The sequence below is a fragment of the Oratosquilla oratoria genome, chromosome 10 (genome assembly GCF_046742065.1).
Source record: "Oratosquilla oratoria isolate Oo_2021 chromosome 10, ASM4674206v1, whole genome shotgun sequence".
Lineage (NCBI taxonomy): Eukaryota > Metazoa > Arthropoda > Malacostraca > Stomatopoda > Squillidae > Oratosquilla > Oratosquilla oratoria.
Window position 1 is genome coordinate 54871234 of NC_134786.1, and position 20648 is coordinate 54891881.

At 39.3% G+C, this 20648-nt stretch overlaps 1 protein-coding gene across 2 annotated transcripts; it reads right to left on the reverse strand.

Moving 5' to 3' along the window:
* Positions 1-564: 564 nt before the first annotated feature.
* Positions 565-14720, reverse strand: LOC143029221 (trypsin-1-like). Of its 2 annotated transcripts, none has more exons than XM_076191818.1 (7): positions 13895-14720; positions 10578-10718; positions 10155-10214; positions 5208-5371; positions 4603-4804; positions 4172-4353; positions 565-3325 (listed from the first exon to the last, which is right to left on the reverse strand). In XM_076191818.1, the coding sequence occupies exons 1-7, from the start codon at positions 13911-13913 to the stop codon at positions 3119-3121; spliced, it is 975 nt and encodes a 324-aa protein (XP_076047933.1). In that variant the 5' UTR covers positions 13914-14720; the 3' UTR covers positions 565-3118. The 2 variants fall into 2 exon arrangements, with proteins under 2 accessions (XP_076047933.1, XP_076047934.1); XM_076191819.1 differs by having other exon boundaries at positions 5208-5350; positions 13895-14715.
* Positions 14721-20648: the final 5928 nt, after the last annotated feature.

A 20648-nucleotide genomic window follows, 5' to 3' on the forward strand; every position in this document is an offset into this window, starting at 1 on the left:
CTATTCAGCTATTTCTGAAACGCATTTGTTTGCCTGTTCTCATTCACGTTATATTCCTTGGAATAGTTCTTATATGCAGTGAAACCTTTCTACATGCTATGTAGGTTAGCGTTATCAAAATATCACAAGTAAGTTACTAGATACCCCCGGATATTTTCTGCGAACTAGGCTAATTAAGTGGGATTCTAGTAGTTTGGTAGAACTTTGGGAGTAAGGCGGGAGCGTTAGGTGGGAAAGATCACAATGAGAGAGAGAAAAAAAAAATCTTTTAGCAGGTTATACTCCCGTTGCCTTTGGGATATTGTTGAAAATTCGCCACTCCCCATCCCATCACCCCGAAGTGGGAAGTGAGAAACCCATTGGTAGAGCAAGCCCTGTTAGTTGCAGCAAGCTGCTGGGTTTTTTGGGCCGATATTTGGGTCGCCTCCCAGCCTGGCCAGGGCTGTCGGGAACCAACGCAAGAAGTACGCAGTGGATCCTGGGAATCGAACTCACGACCATCTGCTCGCTAGTTCGACACGGTATCCACTGGGCTACACTTATTTAACAGATCAGTAAAATAGCTTCAAAGTGCTCATCTTTTAATATCTTTTAATCATCTTCTGACGTATAAATCACTTTAATTGTATACTTGGACCAATATCACACAAATCGTGTAGTCCATAGATCGCTAGGAGGTCACAGACCAGACTAGTGGTAATTTAATGGACGACTTTATTCAGCGTTAAAGTGATCTCCAGTAGGCTAAAGCCTCGTTACACGGGGCAAGCTGAGAGGCAAGTCAAGTGCAGGCCCGTGTAGGGGGTGGGGGGGGGGGCGAGCACCTGCCCCTTTGCCCTGTGCCCCAAAAGTGCCCTTCACAAAAAAAAATATATATATATATATATATATAAAAATTAATGAAAAATGATTTCTCACAGGCTTTTTCCCTTTTGTTACCATTCAGAAATTATAATGTGGAAAATGGTGTTGCACCCTACCGGATAGTTGCCAAATACGAATTAATACAAAAGAGTGAGGCGCCCAATTTCCTGCCCAAAGCACGTGGCCCTTGCAATGTCTGTGCACGTTACTGGTCAAGTGTGCAAGTTACTTGAACTGAAGAGGAAAGCGAGCAAGTACATGTCCACAAAGGCCACTTGTCTTTGACTTGGCCTGTATGAACTTGTACTTGCTCGCTTTCCTCTCCAGTTCAAGCAATTTTCACATTTGACGTGCCTCTGAACTTGCCCCGTGTAAACGAGGCTTTACTCTCATATCAACAGTCCTCTTTCTTCTTTCCTTCTATTATATAGGCTAATTAGCAAGGCTTATTAAGAACAAATCACGTAACAAAATAAAATTAAATGTAAAGTTAAGATAACACAAAGAGAAACAGAATAACATAATACAACACAATACGCACTCCAAGCAAAGCTTGTACAGACCTCTTGCGCCTTGTTGGTTGAAATTAGATAGAGGGACAACGGACACGAGGTAAGAGTAATCAACTTCTGAATGTTAGTGCAACATAGAATTCTTCTCTTTAATTCCACAAAACCTAGGACGCAACTGCGGTTTTAGATGACTGACATTTTAGTAATCAAATTTAAACATATTGGTTAGAATCATGGAGAATACACTGACAATTCATATTCTCTTGGTGATGCCTATCAAAATGGAGCACAAAGAGGTTGGAGCTGGCACCTTACTGCGAACATTTTAGTTAACATTTATTCTATTATTCTATTTATATATAATTTATAGTAATGTTTATTCTATTATTCCATTTATTTTTGTCATGCAACATTTAAGTCATATGTGCGCACAAGAACAGGGTTACGTCGACATATTAACGACTTGGTCTGATGCACTGGAAAGCACCATCGCGTGTCTTGGTAAATGTAACTTCGTACATGTTATGATGAGCCCCCGACACTGTTTTCGGCAATGCGTCGTGCGACATTACGTCATCGTGACATCAATGCGTTTGCTAGCCAATCATCACTCAGGAAAGGAGGACGTGGCCAAGTCTGAAAAATCACTGGTGCATTGCGTTCGAGTACCATGTCGCTGTTTTCATTTACAAGACTGCGTAACACATACACGCCATTGACACTCCACCCACAAGAATGTCTTGGGGTTTCATGAAGTTACTTTCTTTAGGCACAAGAGGCTGCAACACACAAAGCTGCTTCACTAAATACTGATTTGGTTCAAGGCTTCCCATGCAAAAAGCCCCATTCGTTCGAGGCAGGCACGTAAAGTGAGACAAACTGCTCCTAGAACTGAGGATGGATGAGTCAAATATGGTGGTAGAGTCGCGGTGTTACGAAAGGTTATGTTGCATAGGAGCCAGTTTGCCACATTTTTACATGACAGTGTAATTAAATGCGTATTCTTCTATCCTTCGATTGTTTTGATAGTGACCATCACCTAGGGTGGAAGCTGTATTATAACGTTATCAAATGATGCTGGACCTGCCTCTTCTTGGGGGATGATTGCATCATTTCCAGCCGTTCATTCCGTTCTGGGAAGAAGAGTTGTGTCGGTGCAAGGAAAGTAGAGGGTGACCAGGTCTGTAAATTCCAAATCCACCAAGTCTGTAGAAACGCATGCGCCTCACTTTCCTTCAAAGTAGTGTGATGACAAGACGGCTGCTGACGTCTGTCTTAACTATTTTGTAGATGTGTCCTCCTCGCCAGCCCTTCTTCAGGTGAGTCTCAACATATCCCCAGAGTCTCGCCTTCATATTGGAAGACACTTTCAATCAGGTGTCCCCAGCCTGCTCTTTGCCTTCATATCGGGAGAAATTTTTGCTCATGCTGCAGATGTCTGGACACCGTACAACGCTGGGAAAGGGGCAGAATGACTAACCCTCCCCCTCCTGACCACCAGTCCTTCACCTCCCGGGGAGGAAAAATTATAATGATAATAATAAAAGTGAAACGCAGAATCGCCCACTCGATCTCTACTGGGATTTTACAGACCTGCCTCCCAGCAACCCCAAGGCTCGGGCACAGGATCACCACGTTGTCTGGGCGTTTGGGATCAGTCCCCAGAACCAGAGTCACTACCCTTCGAGCTTTGCTATCACCTCCGAGGTAGAATTAGATTACTTCGGAGGGCGCTTGGTCCATCACAGGTTCCTCCGTGGTGCCCGGAGGCACATAGAGGCGTCGTAGAGGCAGATGACGTCATGGACCCAATTGGAGACGCTGCCTGTGTTGATGTAGACCCCAGGGGTGCCGGGTACCCCGCATCCGCTCCCCCACGATGCCACGCCCCTGGCTTCCCCGATTCCACGTTCTTCGTTGGCACAGACGAGAGGGCCTCCGTAGTCGCCCTGGAAGGAAGGAAATTAGCAAGAATTGGTTTACCAGTAAAATGGCTAACGAATAGAATAGGCTTAGTAACCATGTAGTAAGCGCTGATTTATTTTTTATTTTTAAGGTGGAAGGGGACATGGAACTGCGTTAAAGCCTCTTGCAGTCTTCTCCATTCATATCTTCTTAACACGAAGGTGAGGCCTCGATCTCGGGACACCTGAAGGAGGCTACTTAAATCCTACAGCACGATGATAGAGTTTAAGGATTGTTTTTTTTTCATAGGTAAAGCCAGTCCGTTTTATTCGTCTGAGGGAGAAGGGGATCTTGATGGATCGGGTTCTCCCCTTGACTGAATAAAATCATCTGGCGTCTCTCTTCGTCCCCCAAGGACCCGTCCTCGTAAAAGGGCCTATTGGGTTCATCAGAGGACCAAGGTCGAAACAAGAATATGTCACTTCATTTCGAAAAGAAAACAAATTGTATGATGTCATGAGGAGGCGCGATAGCTTCATCGTGACGTCATGTCGTCAGTTCTCCCGTAGTGAAGTGAGTTGTTCTTGTTTCGACTTTTACAGAGTCTTTCCATTGCTTAGTCCTCGAATAGGGTAGGTTGTCTAGAGCAGATACTTATGTCTCTTGGAAACCGCTAGAATTCGAAAAATCTTCAATATTTGCCACGAAAAGTTGCGATCTGGAAAATTCCAGATACCAGAAGTACTTTCTAACATTCTAGAATATATTCGAAAGGCGTTTTTGTTTTGAATGTAAGATATTTCTATACTGTAGAAATTCCCAATAGAATTGATCTGTATACTTTACTTTCCCAAAGAAAAGAGAGAGAGAGAGAGAGAGAGAGCACTTACCGGGCACTCATCAGCCCCTCCGTGTGTTAGGTTACCGGCACAAAGCATGGCGTCGGTGATCATGTCCGGGTAGGCATTCCGGCAGGTCTCCTCCGGCAAGACGGGAACGATGCCCTGCAGCACCACCGCCGAAGTCACTCCCCCGTCGCCTGTGCTGCCCCATCCGACGATCCCGCAATTCTCTGCAAGAAACGCAGCGCAAATCATTCTTCACGAAGTGGAATTGATGGCGCCAGAGGAACTACTGTATATACACAGGCACGCTCGCTCAGATTTTTAAGTAAATAGAATATATTCATATTTGTTGAAAATGTCCTTTGAGTCGACATGACGTCTCGTTCTGTGATTTTGGCAGACTCAGACAGAGCAACATGACTTCACTTTCAAACCCCACCCACCGAAGAGTCCTGCCGAAGACAATATTTACTTACCTCCTACGGGAGCCTGGTCGATGTTGGGAAGACTGATGGTGGACACGAACTTGTTGTTGTTGAGAGGACTCGTGAGGGCCACAAGGGCGACATCGAAGTCTTTACTGTAGTAGTCGAAGTCAGGGTGAAGGATGACCTCGGCCACGCTCCGAACTTGTTCGGTGCCTTCGTCGACGCTCAAGTCATGCTCTCCTGCGACCACCTGTGGAAGGAGGAAAAGGTCAGCTGTTGCTGCTGCTGCTGAAGGAGAGGAGCTAAGGCGAAGGCTTCCTGAGGGCGAAGGATGTTAAAAAAAATGGGGAGGGTAATCCAATAGGGTTCAATATAGTTTGCACATGATATCTATTCTGGATTTTTTTGGGGGGTGGGGTAGGGCGAGAAGGATAAGGCGATAGGCCCATAAAAAGGGCCTTTAACAACATCACCGCCCCGAATCCAGGACACCCCTTTAATCCGCCACTGCCAAATGCCCAGACCCCTACCCGGGTCCTCCATTTTTTTTTTTTTTTTTTTTTTTCTTGCGGGGCTGTCTACCCACCCGGACTTTAACCTTACAGCGATCCGGAGACTGGGTCCTCCACTTCTCCCACACGAATTTATCTTACCCGGAAGTTGTAGGGCGCCCCGTAGCCGTGGACGCAGGAGGCGGAGGTGAGTACCCAGACCATCGTCAGGAGGGAGGCTCCGCAGAAGTGGACAGGCGCCGCGTAGCTCGTGTCTTGGAGGGACACCAGCCAGGGGGCCGCACCTGTGAGGAGGTGAACCTCAGCTTGCGTTGTGGTCAAAATTGGAAATTCATTACAAACACACACACACACACACACACACACACACACACACACACACACACACACACACACACACACACATATATATATATATATATATATATATATATATATATATACACAGGTTGTTTCAGAATATTTGAAACACATTTTTGGGGTTCTCATAATTTTCCTAATGAAACTAACTCTAAATTTAGTTTTGTTTTTACAGATGATTGGATAACAATAACCTGGACAACAAAACAAAATGTTTTCTGTGTAAAGACATACTACAAGACCAAATCATTCAAGACTGTTCAAACCAAGTATAGGCGTCTATTCGATTTCAACCATTACCCAAACAAGAGTAAAATTTTCAAGTGGGTTCGAAATTTTGAAGCCTACGGAATGGTAGAGGATCATAGGAAGGCTAGAAAATCACCTACGGGAGCTCCTGTTACAGTCCACACACCTGAGAATGTAGCGACTGTTCAAAGATTCTGTGGGCCGAAGCCCGAGCAAATCTCTGCGTCGTAGGAGTCAACAGTTTGGGATTTCTTGTTCTTCAGTTAGACGCATTTTGATCTCTGGTCTGAAACTCTATCCTTATAGGATTCAGATCAAACACCAGCTCACCCAGGCTGATAAGGATAGGAGAGCCACCATGTGTTGGTGGTTCTCTCAAAAGATTGAGGAGAATGAAAAGTTCCTGAACAACGTGTGGTTTTCAGATGAGGCCCATTATCTGCTGTGTGGCCATGTTAACTCCAAGAATTGGGATTTCTGGGGGCACTCGCAACCCTCACCGTATTGCTGAGCGACATTTGCATTCAAAGAAGCGCACTGCATGGGTTCCAATGTCCAAGCATGGGGTTATTGGACCATTTTTCTTTGAATATGAGAATGAAAATGTCTCGACAGTAGCAAAGGAGCGTTATGTGAAAATTATGGGACTGTTCTGGGGCAAGCTGGAGGAACGTGATGCTGCTGAAGATGAAGAGTGGTTCCAGCAGGATGGTGTTCCTCCTCGCACTACAAACATTACCATGAGGAACACATCAGCCGCAAAACCAACACAGAATGATCACCACATTCCCCAAATCTCAACCACCCCCAGACTTCTTCCTCTGTGGTTTCCTCAAGGACAATATCTATAAAAGCAACCCCACTACCATCCCAGAGTTGAAAGCAACCATAATAGCGAACATTCCGACCATCAATTAGGAGGACTGCGACCGTGTTATCAATAAATTTGCATAGCGCATTCAGGAATGCTCCGACTCATTGGCGGACATTTGGAGCATGTTCTCTAAGCACTCTATTTTTTTCCCCCAAGTTCATGCCTTATCACTTTGAAATATATAATTGTTATCATCTCAGTTTCAAGTAAATGTAATCATTATCAATGTATCATGCTCGGATATTAAATAAAGCCTGGTTGAATGAGTTTCAATTATTCTGAAGCTCCCTATATACATATATATATATATATATATATATATATATATACAGTATATATATATATATATATGTATATATATATATATATATATATATATATATATATATATATATATATGTATATATATATATATATATACATATATATATACAGGGGTGACACAGAAAGACGGGAACTTTTGAAAAACTCAATACAAATACAAATAAAATAAGATATATTGACTTCAATTGAGAAACTATAGCTTGCCTTTTGAGAGACAGTAATCCAAATTATCAGTGTTTGAAAATTACGGCCTGTAGATGGCGTCCTCCTGTACGTATGCGTTCTTCCAGCCTGCTGTTGAGGTTCCCCATTGCTCGCTGCATCATCTCAGCTGGAGATACCACCAATTTCGCCTTGAATTCTTTATTTCAATTCATCCATTGTCCTTGGCCAAGTCGTGTAGACCCGACTCTTCAGGTGGCCGTACAAGAAAAAATCACAAACGGACAAATCCGGTGATCTTGGAGGCCAGGGAATGTCACCGAATCTTGAGACGACACGGTTACCGAACAATTCTCGCACAGCTGCCATTGATTGCCTTCCTTGCAGTGTGCGATGTCGCACCATCCTGTTGAAACCAGATTTCGTGAAGTTGTGGAAAATTGTTCAGTGCAGGTGCAACAAAAGATTGCAACATCTCAACATGCCGATCCGAAGTGACAGTCACTGTGCTCCTGGTTTCAGCAGGATGGTGCGACATCGAACGCTACAAGGCAATCAATGGCAGCTGTGCGAGAATTGTTCGGTAACCGAGTCATCTCAAGATTCGGTGACATTCCTTGGCCCTCAAGATCACCGGATTTGTCCGTTTGTGATTTCATTTTTTCTTGTGGGGCCACCTGAAAAGTCGGGTCTACACGACTCGGCCAAGGACAATGGATGAATTGAAGGCGAAATTGGTGGTATCCCAGATGAGATGTTGCAGTGAGCAATGGGGAACCTCAATAACAGATTGGAAGAATGCATACAAACAGGAGTGGTTCAGTTGCTGTCAATATTTCCTTTTCATTTCTTCTATTTTCATTGGATTTTTCAAAAGTTCCTGTTTTTCTGTGTCACTGTATATATATATATATATATATATATATATATATATATACATGTATATATATATACATGTATATATACATGTATATATATATATATACATATGTATATATATAGATATGTATATATATATACATATATATACATATATACATAAGTATATATATATATATATATATATATATATATATATATATATATATGCATATCTTTTTTCAACCACATTAACTTGTTACTTTTAATTCCATGTCATCACGAACGAGACTGACAATGCGCTAGTCGGAGACATATACGGAAACTGATACGAAGCGAAGCCAAGGGCTCGAACCTCAGCTCAGACGTATCAAAGTAACAGTGACTAACCACTGCGCCATCAAGAGAGATATAAGTTGAGTACAATTTCTTATATTTGTATGTTCGAGCCACATACATATACACGAATGTTGTGCTCAACCCACACATGCTACAATGGTAGTGTGTGCGCGTGGGCAAGTGTTATTCACACACACTGAACGGTCCCCAGTGCAGATCTTAATCTTTTTTCAACCACATTAACTTTTTACTTTTCATTCCATGTCATGGAATTAAAAGTAAAAAGTTAATGTGGTTGGAAAAAGATTAAGATCTGTACTGGGGACCATTCAGTGTGTGTGAATATATATGTGTGTATATATGTATATGTATATATATATATATATATATATATATATATATGCAAGGTAACCACTTTCGAAAATAAACAAACGGAGCAGAGCGCTTTCGTATATTACATCCAGTGTAAATTACTTTCAACACTAATATTATCGAAAAGAAAATTAATTGAAAGTTGTCTAATCAAATTTACAAATGATAATAACTTCAACCTCAACTTAGGATTGTGTAAGATAGATAATCATATCTGTAAGGAAATAGCCAACAATTACTTAGATAAATACCTAAGTAAGATGCTGTAATTATTATAATTTATGTTATATTATTTGTTTTTGTTTTGTTATAATTTGTCTGTCTGATTTTCATTTATTATTAGTTATATGTCAATTTATTATCATTTACTATTTACCTGTTTGTTTGTTATTCAACTATACCAATGCATTTATTTATGTATTTTAATTGTTATTTACATTGTTATAGTTTTAATTTATTATTAAATTTTTTTTTTTTTTTTTTTTTTTTTTTTTTGTGCATCCGACCTAGATATGGATCAAAAGGTCTCCTGTCGGCATGCTTTGCCTTTGTAATCCTTTGTAATCCTTTGTAAGAATGCTAGACGTGTGACCCACGCCCGAACAATTCGTCCACCACCTCGCCTAGTGTATTTCCTTATGCTCTTGTCATACTATATTATGTTTGTTGTACCCTCTTTCTTTGTAATTTACACTGGATGTAATATACGAAAGCGCTCTGCTCCGTTTGTTTATTTTCTAAAGTGGTTACCTTGCATTTATAAAACACACGTTCCTAGTGTTTTTATTGCATATATATATATATATATATATATATATATATATATATATATATATATATATATATATATATATATATACATACAAACACAAACACACACACATATATTAAGTTGGAACTGTACATTAATTTGATGCTAGGTATTTGAGGTTAGGGTTTATGGTAAAAATTTGAAATTCATTGCACACGCAAATACACTATCATTAATAACTTTATTATTATTATTATTATTATTATTATTATTATTATTATTATTATTATTATTATTATTATTATTATTATTATTATTATTATTATTATTATTATTATTATTATTATTATTATCCACATACACGTGTTCATTTACTTTTTTCAGTGGTAAACCAATTGAATGTGCAAGGAGGCCGCTTTACTTGAATTACTTTAAAGCCGTCTCAGAAATAAACATTTTATATAATTTGTTTTCTTAGTAATACGCATATGTATAATTTCTAGGAAATGTGTTTATATGTGCTCATAAATATAAACTAAAGTTGGAACACGTTACAAAAACGACTTCACGACATAATTCTTATCGGATGTGACGCCAATCTGAAGAGAAATATTCAATGGTTTATAAATTATATTGTTACGTCAGATAACTGAAAAATGCACATACGACAGTTTGCTAGATAAATGGATAATTTATTCGGGAAACATTTGAACTGAACACTTGCAAAAGAGAGAGAGAGAGCACTTGGTATTTACATGTGCAACGTTCAACAGAAGACTCAAAGTGATTCTTGGCTTACCCGGGACTGCCTCTGTGCCATCAGCGATCTTGGCAAGTCTATACTGCGGGTTGGTGCTCTCTGTAAAAAAGAGTATAGATATAGATATATAGTAATAAAATAAAATAGATAAACAAATAGATTAATTAAATTAAACTGATAAACATAGAATTATGAAAATTGTTGCACAAAGTCGGCCTGTGTTTTCAAGACTAATTCAAAGCACTACATAAATGGCCATGGACGACCCAAGAATATGTCTTAGTAAGTGTATACATAGAGACAAGCTTGGTTGCGTTTTAATCATTCACTGAACAAAATATGCGTGCCACCCTGATTGTCAGCTCGTCGTGATTCTATCCTCCGTCAACCGATTTTATTAAACAGTACTTAACATCTTCTGAACTAAGCAAAAAATTAACGTCACAGTAACGAAGTACGAACCTTGATGTTCGTTTTTGGGTGTAACGCAAGGAAGGTAGCGGTCTTCTGCCGGATGAGCCGACGAAGATGCGACGAGACGCAGAAGGCTCAGCAAGAGGCAGGTGGATGAGGTCAGGGTCGGGAGGAGGAAGCGAGGTCCATCTGAAGGAGAAAAAGTGACTTTATTACATGAATCACCTGACTCCGGCCCGCCGCGGAACTGTATATCTTAAAGAAAGAAGAAGGAAAAAAAAAAAATATATATATATATATATATATATATATATATATATATATATATATGTTTATATATAAACAAAATAAATATATAGTTATATTTGTTGTCTTTATTTGTTCTATTTTGTATTATATGTATTGGTAAATATATATGTTGGTTGTCTTTATTTTTCTATATTCAGTGTACTGTACTGAACAGAATGGTTATGTTGCCCGTGCTCGTCATTCAGTTATCTGGCCCGTCTTGAAAAAGTTTGGTGAGCCCTGCATTAGAGGGAGGGTTCGATAAATAAGGGACACCTGCGAGGTGTTGATCTGTACCTGCCCCCAACAGGTCATTGTCGACAAGGAAGTCAAGACTAGACTACAACTGGCGTTATCTGTGGTCTGAAGACTGAAGGCGTTGTTACACATTGAAACGATGTTTCAGCACGAACTGTTGTTCCATAATGCAAGATAACCTTCGTATGTGGTGGTAATGACAAGCCTACGCCAGGAGGCGCTGAGTAGCTGCAGTCACCCTTTTTATGAGCTTTGGAGACTGTTGATGAAAATATTTTACAGTCACCGCTGGGAATGGGAAAAGAGTGAGGGATTCGAACCCACAATAAAGCTAATCCGAGACCAGAACGTTTCAGACTACGTCACCATACAGTATATACACATGTGGCATATATATAATATATATATATATTTTTTGTATATTGGTTTTGACTAACACCAGTTAAAGTGGAGAGTGGACCCAAACATGAAAAGGACCGTCCACCGATCAAGACCCCGCCCCCCTACGTTGAAATGAATCGAGTGTCGACATAAGTTAGTCGCCGTGTTGAACAGGAAGACCAAAAGTCCGATAAACAAGTACACTGCCTACTAGGTAATTGCTCATTGCTGACCTGTACAGCTATTATATTTTTATCATAATAATTCACGCACTAATTATAATTATTGATAATTATCAATTACTTCTAATTGTTATTAGCTATCATTAATTATTCATATAGTAATTATTACTACATAATATTATGATCAGGTTATGTTTCAAACAAATCTTCCCTGTTTGTTGATATTTCAAAACTTGTCGACTGCTGACAATCATTACTACTTTCTTAGGCATATATGAAAATCCCAAGACTACATAGTAGCTCATGAAATACGCAAGCTAAAATGAATAGGAATTTCAAACGACAAATTATGATAAGATCAAGGCAGAAAATTAACGTGGTTCAAATCGAGAAATATGTTCATGCTATCTAAAGTGAACTAAAAAATATTTTTCACTCTCTCGTTCTCGGTCAGTTCCTTGGCGTTTTCCTTAGTAATTGTTATGAGATCGAAGATGTTATATCTTGACGCTTTAACAACAAAGCCCAATTATTGTAAGCAACAACAACTTTAACAATAATCTTAAAGAATCAGTCTGACGTATCAAAAAGCTCCCGCCATGTTATCTCTCGTTTCCATCAAAGTTTGATACTTATTGATAACATATATATAGTTTCAGTAATACTAATAGTATCAAGTTGCTACCAAATTTCCTAGAAAGACACAAATAGAATTCCTAATTGATATTTCAGATAAGGAAGCCTTCATTACTGAGACGTGATAACTTGATATTATTACCCACCTTGTTATTCCCAAGTCCCATAAGAACGTAAGTGTAGCGCCGTTTGTGCTCACGAAGAAATTGTATGAAGCCATAGTTGAACAGACACTAAATTACTATAGTCATATACAGGATTATAGATAAATTTTCATTCTTTCTGTATCCATACTACGTATGCTAATTTTTATAGGTTGATAACAAGCTGAGGAAGACCGAAAATGATGTATTTTAATTAGTAATAAAGAACTGACATACACATTATTTTTTGGCGTTTGAACGACTGATAATTAATCAAAGGCGCTATATGGCGGCATCAGCCAACAGCCAACGGACGCTCAGATAAGGCGCGTAAGTGGCGGGAATCTGTAGTAATATCCCAGGTTAGTTTTTTGCATATCATCATACACTAATAGTATGTATTATTTTCCATTCATCAGTATATATATCCTGATATTGTCTTCAAGGAGCTTGTGAGTAGGCACTGAAAAACAGTATTACGTGTACCGTAAACATGTTTTATATATACTTACAACCTTGAGAAATAAGTAGATTGCAGCAGTAATAAATAACAGACAGGCACCCAGGTTGCATTTATCAAGTGAAAACTTATGAGGGAAAACCTGACAGACGCTTGAGATCTTTATGATGGACTTTCGTATTGTGAAAAAAGATCTTTATCCCTTATAGCTTACAACGATTGTTCCAACCAAAGCGTGACCATAAATTATTGTTTTTTTCACAGTTCTTGGCAGCTACAATTTCCCATTTCGTTAAATTCCCTCACTAGGTTACATTAGGTCAGGATACATTACAATATGTCGGTTTAGGTTAGTGAATTTGAAAAGAATATGAAATCTACCCGATATGATTTTGCGAAGTGGGAAAATTTGCCAAATAATTTGGAGAAACGGGGAATTTGTTGCGGTGAAAACTGGCGAAATGGGAAAATTGTTACTGTTTAAATTGGTGAAATCGGAATTTGGTGAAATGGGAAATATGTTGAAAAAATTGTACGAAATAGGAATTTGGTAAAAAACAATTTTACGAAATGATAATAATTCAGAATACTGTACTACCCCAAGCCATGGCCATTATTGTGTTATGGACTGTCGATTATTAGGATTGCTGGTAGTTCCAGTTTTCATTTATTTTCGCTCCTACGTCACGTATAATTAATACGGATGTTTAACATGAAACTTACGTTGTCCAATAACTCCTAACATAATTCCATAGAAAGGATAGATATTTGAAATGCAAAAAAGAAGTGAAAATGTGTTTTCGTGATGGTGGAATAGAAACCAAGTGCCAATGAATCCGTTATATCCGTAGAGTTTATTTACTACCGGAAAAACCTATATTAATTTGTATTCGTGTGCGTGCGTGTGTGTGCGTACGTGCGCGCGCGAATCCAACATATCTATGTCAAAATTAATATCTGCACATGTTTACATGTTAGATTAAAGCTCAGCAATGGCCAAACCTCATAAAACCTCACATTTGTTCACCGATGCCATCCTTCTTGGTGTCTTCAGCTTTGAAAGTGAATCTTCCTTAGATGAATCTTCTTTTCTTTTGGTTGGGGAGAGGTGACGGATGTCGGTTCAGCGTAAAGTCGAACGAAAGATCAAACGGTTTATTGCATTCGAATCCCATTTACGACAGCGCAAGATAGGCGCTATAGTCCAATAAATAGTCAAGAAAGATAATAAACAATAAAGATAAATAAATATTGAAATAGGTATTAAAAACTACGATTTCAGCACTGAGTTGTATATGTTCGTTATGTTTTTTCTTGCCTGATAACTTCTATACAATTGGGGATCAAATGAGTATATACCCCGTTTTTACAGTGTATCAGTTTCCTAATGTTCCTTTGAATACACTTGTTATGTTCAAGTTAATCACCAAAACACTGTGAACACAGTGGACAGTCTATATCACGCAAGATTTCCTTGAGCCGACTGGCTACAATCTTGTTTCCACTTTGGCCAATCTAAAATATTATCTATACATATGATATATATAATTATTTTTGTTTATGTATCTTTAAACACTATTGTCTGTAATCGACGACACTTTTTATTTTCAAAATGACTTGGCTTCACGAAGATCCTGTTTGCTAAAGAATATTAGTATCAGCTGAAGAGATCGGAAAGTGCTTCTTGCCAAGGTGGTTTAACGGACTCTGTGTTCGAACCCGCCGACCACCGCTTTTCACAGCCACGGAGATGCAAAAATCCGCCGCTTCCACTGCTGCAATCTGTGGGAAAGTACAGTTCGTGTTCGTGGTCCGTGTTCGCCGGTCGCCAGTCGGCGTCGTTGTTCCCGCCTCGTCTGCTAAGGCTTATCATGAACGGTTTCTCACATTCGTCATGCGTTGAGGTTACTACGCGTCTTGCAGCAGCATTTATCCACTCCTATCCCAGTGCTCCCCTTACATTGTTTCTCTATACATTGCATTTACTCTCTTAAATTTATCATGACAATAGTTTTGGTGGTTTCATATCACGTAAATCAGGATTACCAATACTTGTCGGCGCCTATGTGGGAATACGAAATTGGACGACAAGGGAAAGTCATCTTATCTGATGACACGTGGGGGACTTACCAGCTGTACGGGTAGAGTACGCATGGAATAACGTTTTAAGATAGAAAAAAAATCGTCGCCGTATTGAAGGTATTAATGCTTAATTTGTTTATCCTCGATCGTGCAAGACTTTTTGAAAAATATATATATAATTAGGGTAAAGTGCATTTGCGAAATACTGACACAAGTAGATATTCGCCCACATATGTGCATGTCCCATACAAGGCAAATTTTCTTTGAGTATTAATGCATAAAAGCTAGGGAGATGTGTATTTATCGAGATGTAGTTGCAAGATATATTTTAGAGAGAGACATACTATATCCTGTCCATATCTAACTACTGTTTTGTTCAATTCCGTGAGGTGCCTAAGAGTGTTCTTGGTTCAAAACCTAAATATATATTACTCGGGGTACCATCGCCCCTCTTTGGGTTTGGTTTTGCCTGTGATCGCGTGTTTGTTACTGACAGTGCACTGTGTTGTCATCCTTGTGTTCAAGGATGGCTTTCTTTACTTTTTAATTTTAGGTATGGTCCCACACCTTGTCTTCGACTCCCTCTCTTTTATGGTTTCATCCTAATCTCTAGAAAAAAAATGAATAAAGCAAGAAGCAGATCAAATCTTGGTCACTTTTAACTTGAAGATACTTCTTAAATATATATGATTTTTTATTTGGATTACTTCTCTTCGGCGCCATATTGCCCATGTGGGTAAAAGCACTGGTGGTTATCGTCAGGGAAGTACTAGATCCTCCCTCTCCCTTTTCTCCCTCTCTCTCTCTCTCTGTCCCTCCCTCCCTCTCTCTCCCTCTTCCTCCTCCCCTATCTCTTTCTCTCTCTCTCTCTCTCTCTCTCCCTCTCTTCTCTCTTGCTCTCTCTCTCTCCCTCTATCTCTCTCATTTGTTTCCTGCTGTTCCTTTGCAGTTATCATAGCTCTTCTTCAACGCCACGAGTTACAATGTTCCAAGATATCTTGCGAGAATTAAACAGATTTTTTTAGGGGTCGGTAAGGGGGGGGGGGGAGAGACGGGAGTGTCTGGGAGAGTCCCAGCCCACCCAGGGGGAAACCTCAGTGCATGTTGTGCAACCCAGAAAACCCCCGTAACATCTGGTGGAAACATCTTCAGGGATATTTTTCAACTGTCATCTCCAGTGATATCAGTAAAATTGTCTTGGACCACTACTGCAAACATGGGACAATGAGATAAAAAAAAAAAATTCCGTCACAGCTAGGCGCCTCTCTTTTGCATGCTGAAATAGGCTTTCGTCATACATTTTTTCGTGATATCTATTCTCGTGGTGACCTTGCGAACGCTTTCTACAATTGGAATTAAGAATTGTATTATTTTCACCAGATGTACTCATGAAACTTAGCGGTAGATATTATAGATAAACCAGGATTCCAGACAATCTTAACTGGAAAACCAGACAGAATTCTGCTTTCTGCATGACATAAACCGTTCGACAGGGTTGGCGAAAGGTTTGAAAGGAGGACCCTTACTTTTGATGCAGAAACTCTTCTGTGTGGCGGTTCCATCTTGGCCATGCCTAACATTGCAGACAGGGTCATTACATTAGACAGCAGGGCAAGACTCACAGTAATGGATTAAATTGGACATATTTAGATTTAAGAAGGAAATAGGCAAGAACTGGTTTATCAATAGAGTTGTTAACGAATGGAATAGACTTAGTAACCATGAAGTAAGCGCTGAAATTATTAGTTGTTTTAAGAGAAGGTTAGAACTTTATAGTTGGGGATGATAGGTGGTCAGGGACAATGACTCCCCAATGTAGGTCTTAGGGTCTCTTGCAGTCTCCTTCCTTCTTATGTTTTTTATGTTAACACACGTACACTCCATCCCATTGTTTGAGGAGAGGGGAGGCTGTAACGGCTTGCAGCCATCATGTCTTATCGCATCAGAACCGTGTCCATATAAGGGCAGTCTCATTTGCTTCCTCGAGATCTTGGTCGGAGCAATGGGAACCCAATGGACATTCCCGGAGAACGTGGACGGCTTGCAATGTGATTCACCATGGATCTTGTATCACGTTCTGTACTCATGATCGATAATCATCACAATCCCGGATGGAAGCCTAGGGGAGGAGGAGGGGTGGGTGGGTCATTGACGGAGAGGAGTATACTCAGACCTCAGAGTCTATGCTAGGGGGTCCACTCGGTACTTTCTTCCGGTATTCAAGAGCTAAGAAGGGCCCCACAGTAACCATGATCCATTTCATCAATATGTTTGTTACATTATGTTATATCTGATAATGGAAATAAAGCAATTGTGAGAGTTTGCATGTGGATCTGGACATCGAGTCCTCAATTTTGGGAGAAATATTTGCATGCCTCGGGGCCCCAAAGGGGTCTTGTACCGTCTTGCAAAAATTCTCTTGGAAGCCCTGAGTATGCTGGAGATTTCGTGTCCTATACAGGGCGTGAATTCAGGTGTGTGTGTGGCGGGGGGGGGGGGGCAGGTAGGGATTGGATACTTGGATTTCCCGCTGTACACAACAGCTGACTCGTTTTGAGAGCCCGAGATGACACCTCTGGGGAAATCGTGGCTGTTATATAAAACTTTCTTATCTTGCTTCCCAGGCATCCACGCGCGCGCGCTACAGTTGTAATTCCTTCCGATTGTGATAACAATGGCTGGCTGTCGAAGCCGTCGTCGTCGTCGTCGTCGTCGCTGACATTGACGCCATCTTCGTCATCGTCGTCGTCGCGACATTGGCGCCGTCGTCGTTGTCGTCGTCGTGACAATGGCGCCGTCTTCGTCTTCGTCACCGTCGGCTCCATGCATCTGACAGCATCCTGATTAGTTGACCTTGGCTGTATCTTAATTTAATCGAATTTGAAAACCAACGGCTGCATTTCTACCAATATATTCGTATCCACACTGCTTTTAAATATTGGATTAAAGTACAAATAGCCATCATCGTAACCACGTTACAAAATAAATAGGAATATCATAGAATATGAGCTCCAGATAAACAAAACTCGTCCAGCGGTATGATTGCCGGATGTTACAAAGATAGGCTTAGGAACCATTTACACAATCTGGAAAGACGAAGAGTGCGGGGTGATCTAACATAGGCATTCAAATAAGTCAATGGCTTTAACAAGGGTGGTGCAGCAGGGCAGGACTCGTAGTGATGGGTTTGAATTGGACAAATTTAGGCTTAAGGCCTATTGTATGACATATCAAAAGTCTAATTGAGTAGAACAGTATTTTCGAACCATCTGAAACGTGTGTTGTGGTTCTATACTTAAATTTTGAGCCATTGCTGAATTTTTGGTGTCTACACCTATATTATCAGGGTGATTCTTTCAGGTGGACACGGGATAAGAGGTAAGGTTCCTGATGGGGCAATAGGTATTATATTACCCTACCCCATCTCCCGCCCACACGCATGTACATCGCCGTCTTGTGATGACTATAGGACATACTATAATAAGAAATTTCTGTTAGTTCAATCTTTTAATTCAGAGTTCAATGGGTTAATAAGGAAATGGTCAAGAACTGGTTTACTAACAGATTTAGTTGCCAGTGAGGGCCGAAACTGAATGTTTTATGACGTCTTAGAATTATACGTTCCTTTTTCTTCCATATCTTTTATATTACTCTTACTTTCTTTTTCCTTCCTATTTTTTTCTTACCTTCCCTTATTTTTTCTTCCTATTTTTCCTTTTCTTCCTTTCTTTTCCCTTCCTATTTTTTTACCTTCCCTTATTGTTCTTTACTATTTTTCTTTTTCTTCCTTTCTTTTCCCTTCCTATTTTTTCTTTCCCTCCTATTTTTTTCTTCCTTTCTCTTTCCTCCCTATTTTTCCCTCTTATTCTTACTCTTCTTGTGAGTACAAAATTAACGATTGGAGTGTCAGGGAAAGTTTGACGTTTCCTTCGCATCATTTATTTTTTATTTATTCATACATATATATTTTTTGCGGTGCATATGTCGACTTCCCAGACGACGACCTATATTTCGAACCTCAAGGTCCTTTGTGAAATCGTTTTCTAGATGTATTATTGCGGTTACTCGTATATGACCCATGATATGTAGAAAAAGAAATGTGCAAGTATATGTCCCATTGTTTTTGTATACAAATTCGTTGGCAAAACACCACTCTAATAAAAAAAGAAAACATTATATAAACACATTCAAGAACGGAAGAAATATTTGCATTAATCCGATGTTCCTTGAGAGTCTGGTGTTCACAATGCTATACTGTATATGTTTTATGCAAATAGTACCCTAGGGACTTCAGTGACACTTCTACAAACCAGATTCACGCTGTATTCCTATACGACTGACGACTAAATTCCATTCAAAAACGAATTCTAGTGAATTTTCAATCATTCGGCCCCCAACCTATTCCACGCAACATCTAGTGAACGCTTCCTGTCCTTAGAAAGAGGAATTACCGGTAGATTTTATAGATAAACCCTAACTCCAGACAAATTTAGCTGGAAAACCAGATAGAATTCTGCCTTCTATCGAAAGGCTTTTAAAAAGTACGATTCCTATTGTTGTTGCAGGAAGTTTCCTGTGTCTGATGCGGTGAGTAAACAGTCTTCTGTGATTTGTCATATGTAGAAAGACTTTCTTCTTATTAAACTTAAAGCGCACTTACGCCCCTAATTTCCAAATTTCACTGTGATTCTAAAGAGTAGAGACCAATGACACCCAATGATATATATATATATATATATATATATATATATATGTGTATGTATATATATGTATATACAGGTTGACATTCAAAAATCCGGCAACCTTGGGACCTGAGGACTGCCGGATTTTTGAAAATGCCGGATTTTTGAAGTTTATAATTTTGTATGGTGTACCCCGTATATATTTAAAGAAAATTACCACCTGTACAGTCATTTAATGGGAAAAATAAACACTAAGTGAAAAGCAAAGGAAATTTTATTATTCACGAACTAAATAAAATACAGTAAAGATAGTTATATAGAATTTTAATTCAATTTTAATAAAACATATAAAACTGATCCTCCGAAGAATTTTAATTAAACTAAATAAAATACTCCGTACTGTACTTCTTAGGAAAGAAGCTAAATAGCAGATGGGCTTTTTACACATAATGTCGTAAGTTTCACAAATGGTTCGCACAGACACATTGGTACCAATTTTTTTTTTTTTATATTTCCACTTTCTCTGCGATCGATAACGCGTTTTATGTTACCTTTCTTCTTTGTTGATTCCATATTGGGGCTATACAACAACAAATAAATGCTATAATGAGGAGAATAATGAGAAAAATGAGCAGGATTACTTGTTAGCAGGTGGAAGCATGAACCAACAGCTGATTCTGGCGTAAGCGACAGCTCCAGAAAACAGTGGCGCACCAACGCGGGAAATATGAAAATCAAAATGCGCTCCCGAAATCTGTCCCGGATTTCTGAAGGTTCCGGATTTATGGTTGCCGGATTTTTGAATGTCCTGTATATACATACATATATATATATATATATATATATATATATATATATATATATATATATATATATATGTGTGTACATTATATATATATATATATATATATATATATATATATATATATATATATATATATATATATGTAGGTTGTAGTACTCTACATTAGAACTGGTGATGAAAGAAACTCGGGCGGCGTTCTTGG

Bases quoted from the DNA above. Each gene is read 5' to 3' on its own strand.
- LOC143029221 (XM_076191818.1), bottom strand. The intron at 5,372-10,154 runs GTAAGCCAAGAA...CCACAACGCAAG, and splicing joins TGGCACAGAGGCAGTCCCGG to CTGAGGTTCACCTCCTCACA. The intron at 4,805-5,207 runs GTAAGATAAATT...CTCCTTCCACAG, and splicing joins GGGCGCCCTACAACTTCCGG to GTGGTCGCAGGAGAGCATGA.